This window comes from Platalea leucorodia (assembly GCF_965183815.1).
Source record: "Platalea leucorodia genome assembly, chromosome: 21".
Classification (NCBI taxonomy): domain Eukaryota; kingdom Metazoa; phylum Chordata; class Aves; order Pelecaniformes; family Threskiornithidae; genus Platalea; species Platalea leucorodia.
The window spans coordinates 581705-592863 of record NC_138843.1 but is presented as its reverse complement, the minus strand read 5'-3'; the positions used below and the strand labels follow the sequence as shown (position 1 = coordinate 592863).

The 11159-nt window shown below is 50.1% G+C and overlaps 1 protein-coding gene across 1 annotated transcript in view; it reads left to right on the top strand.

Moving 5' to 3' along the window:
• Positions 1-4146: 4146 nt before the first annotated feature.
• CELF5 (CUGBP Elav-like family member 5) overlaps positions 4147-11159 on the top strand; it is a gene marked incomplete at its 5' end in the record, with an annotated part of 42386 nt that continues 35373 nt past the window's right edge. The window contains one exon of the mRNA XM_082331455.1: positions 4147-4429. Coding sequence (XP_082187581.1) covers positions 4147-4429 — 283 coding nt within the window. The remainder of the gene's footprint in view (positions 4430-11159) is intronic.

Sequence of the window (11159 nt, the reverse complement as noted above, 5' to 3'; positions counted from 1 at the left end):
TAGAGCTGATGAGTGGCCTCCCCTTAATTGGGAAAGGAGGGCCACATTCCATTGTTTTCTGACTAGCTTTCTTTCAAGTGTTGGAAGGAAATTTGCAAACAGCCCAAACTTTTTGTGTAACAGGCAACAAGGCCTTTTTTTTTTTTTTTTTTTTTTTTTTTAATCCTGAAAGAACAGCTGCTCTTGATCGGAAAGATATCTGGAATCTTTGATGTTCATTTCCAATCTACCCGCTGTTATAGACAACTTCCGGTCATAAAATCTACAAGCCTTAAAACTTAGTTAATTTCTGGTTTGTTGCAACATTCAAATATTAAAAAACCCTAAATATTAAAAAACCCTAGTCTTAAATTGGGTGGGATAACAGATATCCAATGAAAGGTCTTGGTAAACAAAAGAGGATGAAAGCTTGTAGCAAGTTATACTCTTTTTACACAGGGTGTTTTTCCCTTAAACTGCTAATCTGATTGTTTTGGAGCAGTTTTCTCTGCAGAACGTTTTGCTCCAGACCAGAAAGAATCACATTACAGAAATGAACTTTCATCTTCTTGAGATACTATATTGTTGCTTGGGTATTTTCTGCCATGACTGTCTTAACTAGTCCTTTGGCTCTTCTGCCCGGGGAGCAAATAGGTAAGCAAAGGCAGATTGTTTTGAAGGATCCTTGAAAGATTCCCCCCCCCCCCGCCCCCCCTTTTCTGGGCCGTTGTGAGGATTTCCTGCCTCAAGTGCTGTCTCCTAGGTGATGTGGAAATTCAGAGCTCCAGCTTGTATTTTCTCCATTCCTCAGTGTCTTTAGGAGCTGGAAGGAAAGGGTAGGCACTCCTAATGCAAAGTGTATCTTGCTATTCCTGCATCCTTTGTTTGAGCCCTTCTTAAATTTGGGCCACTGGACTGGACCTCTTCACCTTTTATCTTAAGCTGCCCCTGTCTAAATCCAAACACTCATATGCCACAAGAAGCCAGGAAAGTATAGATGTATTGAAAGAAAACACCTTGGGTTTTTTCACTAGCAAATATCTCTCTGCAGAAGAGAAACCGCTTGGGCACACAACGTGGTTTTCTTTTAACAGTTCTTTTTTTGAAGCAGTGTCTCAGGTTTGGTCAGAATCTGTTCCTTCATCCTCTGGGAATCATGCATCTGAGCTCTGCTGTGCCCCTTCTAGCTCTCCCTTGCAGCCTCCTCAGTGACAGATGCAACATGTTTCTTCTTCATCTGCAAAGGTGACCTATCATTTCCCCTTTTCACTCTCTCTTGGTGCTATGACTATCTTTTATCTACCCCTTAATCCTGTTACTGTGGTATATAATTCTCTGTCTGGCTCTGTAAACTCTTTCCAGGTGCTGATTGACAGCTGTTCTATTTTTCATTTACCAGCAGTATTTTCATGTCTGTTTTTCTCTGCTGCAGTCAGAGTGATTATAATATATCCATTCATGGACTCCAAAAGATACTGGATATATCTTTCCTTCTAAATAGACATTTTCTACCTGAGGCACTGGGTCCTGCAAGCTGTAACATAAGCCTAGAGCAGCTTGTGCTGCAGCAGCTGACGAGAAAAAGCAGGCTAGGCATGGAATGGTGATTGAAAACATTACTTGCTTAGCCATGATTCATCCAAGGTGAGGTTTGCTGCTGTTGTCATAAAGGTCTCTTGTTTTTAAGATTGCCTTATCTGTTTGCAGCTGTTAAAAATGAGAACAGCTTGAGTTGTCATAGGCTTCCTAGCTGATGCATCTATGGCTTCCGAATAGATGGCAGAACCCTGGCAGTGTCTGCAAGAGATGTAAACAGAAAGTTTGACCAGTGTGGGGATTTCTGGATTTTTTTTTAGGGTGAATTTCAGGAGTGGTACCACTCCTAAAAGCTGAGGCTCTTTATGCGTCCATTTCAGTGAAAAGCCTGGATGGAAATTCCAGGCTCTTGCACCTGCTGGCCCTGAAAAAGTGTTCTGGCAGCTCCACATACAGGGGGGGACAATAGCCAGGGCTGGAGAAAGAAGGGTACACAACTGTAGTTTGGAGAATGGCTGAGATCCTCTGCTGAGCACAAGAGAGAAGAGGAATGAATCCACAGTGCTTTCCTACTGAGGGGCAGCATGTGCCCCTGGTTCTGCAGGGACATCTGTCATTCTTGCCATGACTTTAGCCTGGGAGCCAGGTGGGTGCTCATACATGAACAGTGAACAGTACTCTCTGTTCATCGCTCTGCTTCCTAGGATTAGGACCCCTCTTCTTCCCCTGATAACCCACCCCCTTTTTCCTAACCTTTCCTGCACAGATATCAGCATTGAAACCTGCTGAAAGTATCCCCTGTTGTAGGGGCCTGGAGTCAGCCCTTTACCTTTCTAGGTAAAATCAAGTATAACAGATCTGAGTAGTATTTGAGCCAGTGCTCTGGGAGGTGAGCTGTGTGAGCTAGTATGTGGGGCACTGTGGGGAGAGGGCAGGAAGGAGAAGGGGACTTGGGGAGCAGGCGAGAGGGCAGTCCGCTGAATTGAGCTGCTGTGTGGGAGCTGTTGTTGCACTGGGTATGTGTGTTGGATAGCAGGATCCCCTCCTCCACTCGCTGCCTCCCTCTGTCTGCAGGATCCAGGGCAAGAGCAGTGGGAGATGGCAGAAAGCTCCTAGCGGAGAGACTAAGCAAGGGGAAGAGAGGCTGGGTTGTGCCTGCACCGCAGTCCTTTGTAAAGCCTCAGGCCTGGCACGCTCAGCAGAGCTGAACACCTGGCTCTGCCAAAGCTCTCTCTGCAAACAATCCAGCAAACACACCCCCTCCCTCCTCCCAGCACGGGGGCGCAGAAGTTCATTCATCTTCAGGGACACTGGGGCAGGATGACAGGCTAAAATGTATGGCGTGACGACAAGAGCTGTGCATGCTGCAGAGGAAATGCCCTGTGGGATATGCAGGGCCGTGGGCGGCAGAGCTGGGTTGGGCTGTGTCCCTGCAGCTGCGCTGCTGAGGGCAGATGCTCCTTGTGGAGCACGAACTTTGGTTGTGCTGCGCCTCAGCATCACCCTGGTGTAACACAGGGGAGCAGAGAGATGAGAGAGCCTGGGCCACCTGGACTGTGCTGCTCGGAGCACTGACATCCCCTGCTGCCTCACGTCATCTGTCGGAACTGGAGAACCTGGTGGGAGAGCAATCCGTATCCTCGCATGAGGAGTCAGATCTGACTCTGGTAGCAATAATGGCTGCTTCAACGTGGACATGCGACCAGCTTCTGACCACCTGGCACAGTCTGAATGGGACCTAGCTGGAAACGCCTGTTAGGAGGGAGTTGAGCTGCTCAAAAGAAAGGGGGCTTTGCCCTCAAGGGCCTAGGGCAGAGAGACCTGGCCAGGGTTGTAGACCCAGGGCCACGTATCGCTTCCCATTGCAGCTAAGCCCCTTCCAGGACCAGTGTGGCTGTGCTCACTGCCCTGTTGCGATTTCTTCACTTTGGGGGAGGGCTGTGTTTGTTAGAAAATTTTCTGCTTTAAATAATTTCTTTTCATCCAGACCCTGGTGCTGAGGCACTGAGAAAAAGGGGCCAAACACTGATTTCTGATACGGATGTGGAAGGGCACTCTGCCTTGTCTTTTGTTAGCAGTACAAGAGCAAGCTCTTATTTCAGAAGCTCTAATGGTTAATCTCCTGACAGCTGATGACAATTTGTCCTTCTGATATAAGTACTAGGTCCTACAAATAATACCTCCCACCCCTGTTGGCTACACGGGGCCTATTCGTGGGTGCTTAGAGCTCTCCCCCTTGCTCCCAGGGCCTCAGAGTTTCGGGAACGTAGGCCCTAAAAATATGCCTCTTCTCTTGCCTGAGAAAGACAGGCCTTGTGTCTCCTTTTCGGCCCTCAGGATGCAGTCAAAGCTGCCTTGCTTCCTCGTCCGTGGCTGCAAGCGCTCTCGTGGCTCTCCTCGCCAAGGGGGCCCTCTCTCGGGGGTCCCTCCCGTGTCCCCCCGCGCCCCTCTCTTGGGGCACCCCGCCCCTCCCCGGGCTCCCGCGCCCCGCCTTGGCCCCGCGCAGCCGCCCGCAGGGGGCGCTGCGGAGCGGCTCTTTGTGGCGCCGCGGCGGCGGCGCTGGCGGCGGGGACGTTCGCAGCCGCGCTGCCTCCCCCGTCCGCCCGCCCGCAGCCGCGCCGGGCGCGGGGCATGGCCAGACTCACCGAGGGCGAGGCGAGGAGGCAGCCGCCGCCGCTCCCGCCAGCGCCGCAGCCGCCGCGCCCGCCGCGCCGAGCCTCCCCCATGAGCAGCAGCGGCGGCGCGGAGCCCCCCGCGCAGCCCGACAGCATGAAGGACCTGGATGCCATCAAGCTCTTCGTGGGGCAGATCCCGCGCAACCTGGAGGAGAAGGACCTCAAGCCGCTCTTCGAGCAGTTCGGCAAGATCTACGAGCTCACCGTGCTCAAGGACCGCTACACCGGCATGCACAAGGGTGAGCCTAGCCCCGCACCGCACGGCACGGCCCGCTCCCCGGGGCGCGCACAAAGGGCGGCGGGTCCCACCATCCCCCGCCCGCCGTCGGGTCGGTCCACGCGTGACCCACCGCGACGTGCTGCCTCTGCCCCCTCCGGCGGGGGCTTGCGCCCCCTGATCCGCTGCCCGGGAAAGGGTCTGCATCCCCTGGTGCCGACGGGCGGGGGTCGGCATCGTGGCCCGGGTAGGGTTCGGCGTCCCCGCGCCGGAGCCCCGCGGAGCCCTCCTGCCCCGGTCCCGGCACCCCGCCGGTAGCCCGGGGCCTGGCGCCGGTCGCGCCGGTGCGTGGGGTGCTGTGACAAAGGCGCCAATGTGCAGAGTGGGGCAGACTGAGGCTGCTGCGGGTCGCGGCAGCTAGGGCTGAAACGGGAGTCCTCGGTGAGCGGCCAGCCATCCTCCCTGCGGTCTCAGACCTCCTCCCAGGCAGGAATACGGCGCTACAGTTTTAAAATCCGCGTAACAAAGAATATCGGCCGCAAATCTGCTGTTGCCAGTGGCGTTTGGGGTGGATGAGGGGCCTTCTTGATGATAGATTGGGATAGATGAGGGGTCTTTCTTCGCTGAAAGACCTTTAGTGGATGCTAAAAAGTTTGAGGAGGCTTGTTTAGCTGCACTTTTGTTGTATTTGAAAGCTGTATTTTGAAAAGCTGTCGCGTTCAGGATGTCAGCTCCGTTCTATGGAGCAGTTCTAGCCCACCCTCAGCAGGTGTTTGGGATCTTGTGATCACCACAGCTCCAGCCATGAATGGGAATTCACGGAGCCGGTTTGCTGTGAGATCTGAGAGAGTGATCGCAGCACCACTCCCTGGTACATGTAGAGCAAGCCTGCAAGGAACCTACAGTAAGTACCTTGAAAGCTGTCAGTGATCAGTCTGGGCTTCTGTGCCCTAAAATAATTCACGATGGGGTCATGTGTTGGTGCACGCTGGAGGGAGTATGAGTTACATTCAGTCCTGATGCCTCTGGTTTCAGATTTAGGAGGAAAGGTAAGAAAAACTGCGAGTGCCGTGGCAACTCGAACTGTTCTAGACTGAACAGAGAGGGAAAGGGACAACAGAAAAATAAGTTTATTTTCAAACAAAAGGCCAAATCTAACCCCAACACAAAAGGAAAACACTTCCTCGTTGAAGCCTGTGGGAGCTGGGCTGGCTTGAATTTAGCTGAAGAAGTATGTCTGATTGGGACTTCAGAACCAAAATGCCATGTGCTTGTGTGTCTATGTGTGCAAGGGACTGAGTCCAGACCTGCTGCCGTCTGACAGTGAGCTGCCAGGTTTCAAACCCAGTGAGGAGGAGAAAGGCCCCGAGGCAAGAGGCAATTGCAAATTTCATTTCAGTTGACTTATTAAATATAGACTGTGTGGTCTGAGGTCAGGTTCCAGGCAGGAGACAGATTCTAGGGATCTGCCACTTGGATATGGAAATTAGAGGGAGCAGCGCTGGTATTAGCCAGATCTGTGTGACATGAACTTGCTGCTAAATGCAGGATTCCTGCAGCAAAATAAATATATCCCTTTGATTTTGACATTTTTGAGCAGATGCAGGTATTGGTCAAGGGTTGTTTGTGCTCTGTTCTGTCCAGAAAAGGCCGTTGAGATGTGTAGGTTCTTTTGGTGGCTATTGTACAGTCATTTCCAGACATACTCAGTTTCCTCTGCTCCCTCCCCTCCCCCCGCCCTGTTTTGTACAAAGTGAAAGGTTGGGATTCCTTTCCTGATGGCATGGGTTTACATGTAGACGCACAAACTGGTTTGGGAATATGCAATATACCTCTCCAAAGAAGTCGTTCCTCCACAAGGATGTGGGGGGGGTTTAGCATGCAGCGAAGAAATTAGACCCACAGTCCAGCCAACCCTGACCCCAGCCTTCCCCTCCCATCTTATCAGATCTGGCTGCATTGGCTTATGCTGCATGCAAGAAGGCTAACCTGGTGAGGAGCTACTGCTCCCGTTAGCATCAGCAGGCCTGGAGGATGCCAGACCTGACCCAGAAGCAGCAGCGGCCTGGTGCACTGTCACAGGAGCTGGTCAGGGCTTTACCACCCCTGATCAGGGGAAGGCATTGGCAAATCTGTATAACTATGCACTCATTCCTGCGCCATACAGAAGCCATAATCTTTCTGGGGCAGTTGTAACAGCAGATTCAGTTTTCTCTCCCCATGTTCCCTTATCTGCAGAGAGATCCAGTTGACAGCTCACATGCGGCTTCCATCTGCTTTTTCCCTTTCTTTCCCTAAATGGGGAGAAGCAGTTGTGTGAGAAGCCAGCACTGCGGGTAAAGCCCAGCAGCTCCTCTTGCAATCCCTTGCAGCTTGACACGGAGCTGAGCAGCTGCCTCTGCCCCCAGGGAGGAAGGAAGGGTGGAAAAGGCCTGCCAGGGGCAGGAACGTGTGCATTGGGCTGCAGAGTCCAAGAGCCCAAGAGGACTGCCCTGTACGGGCGCTGAGAACTGATGAATTCACTGGAGGCAGAGGAGGATCTTACAAGCCTGCTAGAAACATGAGCACTGTTATGAAATGGTTTTGTTAGTGCCTGACTATTCATGTCTCAGCAACCTGACTACTGGTAGTTGATACTGTTCCAGCCTCCTAGTATTATTCATGAGGCAGTTTTTCTATTTATATTAATCACAGATACATTTGCATGTTAATGGCAGTGTTTGTCTTAAAGCTAATATTTTCATGGGAAGGGCAGGGAGGCATTTGAACAGGCTTTTGGAATGGGTCAGAGGAGACCGAGCAGGGAGAATCAAGTGGAAATTTTTGGTCTTGTGTTCCAGGATTGGGCAGAAGGCAGTTCCTTCGTGAGTGTCAACTATGCTCTCCTGGATGGGTTTCCTAGCAGTGCCCGTAGTAGGGGAAGTGGAGAGATTCTGGAGTGTGAGATACTAAACTGAACTGCAGGGGAACGGCAGGGACAGGATCAGCCCTCTCGCAGGACGTGTGGCGAAGCGTACAGTGTGTGGACAGATGGATGGCTTTTCCAAAGGACAAGAGGAGGCAATAACAGCCTCAGCCTAACTTGCTTCACTGGCAGCCGAGTTTTGACTCAGCTTCTGCAGGCTTGTAGATAAGCTCCCCACTGATTCCATGCTTCCCCTGCTGAAGTATTTGATGTGATTTTTAATGCTAAGCTGAATCTAGAGACCCCTCTGTTCTGCAAACTGACAGCCTTTTCTTGCTCAAGGCTTTAGACTGCTGATGTCTGGAGTAATGTTTAGGATCTGAAAGAACTGTAAATCCCAGAGCCAATGTGTTACTTGTAGGGAGGATCAGGCATGGAATATCTTTTTTTTTTTTTTTCTGCAGTTTCTTGCAAGTGGAACTAGGCTGGGTTCTGCTTAGAGGGAGCTGGGAGCCCTCCTGGAGACAGTGGTAGTAGGGTGTTGTCATCTGACACTAAGGGGACATACAGGTTCTTTTAGGGATCCTTGGCAGAATGATGGCGGCACTGTCATAGTTACACTTAAAGCTTTATTTTCTTAACAGAATTTTATGATTAGAATGGCACAGGATTTCTACAAGCAGAACCACTATTGTACAATCTACAAGTAGAATAATACAGAATTTATAATACAACTTAACTTATGATTTCTAATCACCTGGACCCCCTGCAGATCAGGTCAGATTTTACTACATGGTTTGCTCTATCAATATAACAATCATAATCTAGACTTGAAAGTCATATAAAAGAAGATGAGTCACTCAGTCCTCAGAGGAAGCAGATGATGGTGGAGGTGTCCCTGGCCACCGGGGGTCACAGCTCTCACTGTCCAGCAGCAGCTCTCGTCCAAGTTCCCCCATTTAGGACTTGTAATGGTTTGCTTTTTATAGACAGTGCTCTGGGTGCTGTTACGCTTCCTTGTTCTGTGACTGGATCATCAACACCACCTGGTTGGCTGGGTGCCTGGGACCTTCAAGGCCAGCACTTTTTAAACACCATGTCCCATGTCTCAGCTGAGTTGGTGTTAGAAGTCCCCAAAGGGGTATAAGCCTGTTGACCTGAGTTTGCTGTTAACTAAAGCAGGAAATGTGGAAGTGAGAACACCTAGTGAGATGTCCACTTTGTGGACATCTCCTCACTGTTGAGCAGATCGCTGGGTGACTCTGTCAGGCTCAAAGTTTTAAGAGCCTGAAGAACCTATGAAAGACATGGTAAGCAGGGTCCTGTAACAGCATGGAAATCCTTCCTAGCAGGGAAAACATGACTTTCCTTGAGCCTCTGGTACTTCTGTAAGCTTCAGGCACCTGGGTGAAGCAGGGGACAAGGGGAGGCTGTGGAAAATGCCTGGTGCTTCACTTACTTGCTGCATCCTAAGGAGTAGCTGAAGAGTTAGTTTGCAAGAGATAATGTCTCTTCAGGAAGGAAGATTCTTTTTCCCAAATATTTGTTTACATGATTAGGCTTAGAATGTTGTGTTTCTGCAAAACCCCTTTCTGTGTTTCTGACCAGGACTTTGCAAAGACAATAGAATTGACTCCTGCATCCTATCTCCAAAACATCTGGCTGTGGAGGACAGTAATGTCTTCCAAAGGATGTAGCTGACCTCTTGAGCTACCTCCTTTCTACAGCCAGTACAGCCTCTCAGATTCCTGCCGTTTGGGAAGCAGGAACGAGATTAAATGAATGAGCTAAATGTCCTGAAAGCTTAAGAGACATGGAAGAGCTCAGGGACGGAGCAGTGGACAGGGCTGTCCTGTGCACATAGGCTTGATTGTCCCAGTCCATCCCAGACACAGCCTGTTGTTAGAGGCTGCCCAAGTGCTGTTTCATGCTTGAGTGAAGGGAGGGAGTATAAGCTGGCTCCTGTTGAGCAAATATCCACATCTTTGAAAAGCAGAGCAGCAGCAAGAATTGCCCTGGGAGTGAAGCAGGAGATTTGAGTGAGGCATCTTCAGGCTCCAAAGCTGCAGGATGCTTCTGTCTCCAGAGGCTGCTACCTCTTGGTACAGATATCTGAGCACCTAAAAGATGAACAGAATTTTGGGCTGCCTTTGCTGTAGGAAAGAGAAGGACTGGGAGGGGATTCGTGGCATTTTTTTGGATTGGTGCTGGTGGATGTCAGTGTTGCTGGGTTTTACAAATCCCTGATCTGGCATGATGACAGTACCTTGAAAAATAACTCTCTATCCCCGTGTGGGGAGTGTCTCTCCTTTATCCCCACTAAATGATGTACCTTTGTCCAATTGTCATTTTATCCTTTTCCTCCCACGGGCTGAGGTTTTTGAGCCTGTGTCATAGTTTAACCCGAGCCGGCAACTAAGCACCACACAGTTGCTCGCTTGCTCGCTCCCCCCGGTGGGATGGGGGAGAGAATCGGAAGAGTAAACGTGAGAAAACTCGTGGGTTGAGATAAAGACAGTTTAATAAGTAAAGCAAAAGCTGTGCACGCAAGCAAAGCAAAACAAGGAATTCATTCACTACTTCCCATTGGCAGGCAAGTGTTCAGCCATCTCCAGGAAAGCAGGGCTCCATCACCTGTAACAGTTACTTGGGAAGACAAACGCCATGACTCCAAATGTCTCACTCTTCCTTCTTCTTCCCCCAGCTTTATATGCTAAGGATGATGTCATATGGTATGGAATATCCCTTTGGGCAGTTGGGGTCAGCTGTCCCAGCTGTGTCCCCTCCCAACCTCTTGTGCGCCCCCAGCCCACTCACTGGTGGGGTGGTGTGAGAAGCAGAAAAAGCCTTGACTCTGTGGAAGCACTGCTTAGCAATAACTAAAACATCCCTTTATTATCAACACTGTTTTCAGCACAAATCCAAAACATAGCCCCATACTAGCTACTAAAGGAACTCTATCCCAGCCAAAACCAGCACAGTGGTGCAGTGTGCGTTACCTCAGTTTTGATGTTCCTGAGCACTGGAATTGGGACTTGGGGACTAGGTTTGAGTGCTTAACTCAGCAGGTAGCTTCAGGTAGACTTACTCCTCTCCTATCCTTAGTTTTTTTAGGTTTGATGGCTAATTCTCCTGAGGCAAGGATGGTGTCTTGATTGCACGTGGACATGGTACCAGTGCATTGAAGTTCTCAGTGGAATAAATTGCTTATTCCTAACTCCTGACTTTAGAGTTTTGTGTGCTAAACCTGACCCCGATCATTGTAGAATGGATGTTGTGTGACTTGCAAAGTAGCAGACTGGAGCAGTAGGTGGAATCAGGCAAGCATCTGCATCTGCGACTTTGGTGACCAGGCCTCCAAATCTGTTAGAAATAGGGTTTGGGCTCTCTGGTGCTTTTGAGGCTTTTCCTGATGCTTGACATCACAGTAGGCTGTGAGAGAAGAGCGAAAGCAAAGGGGTGCTTCCATCCCACAGCAGAGCTAGCTGCCTTTGTCATGAGAAGTGAAGGTTACCTGCATGCTTCCTTGCCTCGCTGCGTTTGTTAAATTATCCAGTGATCGCACGTCTAGCCTTGGTACAGCATTCTCTGTTCAAAACCTGGGCAATAAGGAGCTTTAATTACCTGTTAGACATATCTAATACTTTTGTGCTGTTTGTGGAGGTTTTTTTTTTTCCCTAGCAAGAGCTGTGAGAACAAATGTGATTTGCTTAGCTGCAGCAGCTTATTGGAGTTGGGATGGAAAAACAGCATAATCTTGTTGCTACGGGTTGGGATTGCCCTGACCAGCTGGCTTCCACATGGCTTAAAAGTGTTGTGCACCATGGAGTCACTCTGGGACGGAGGG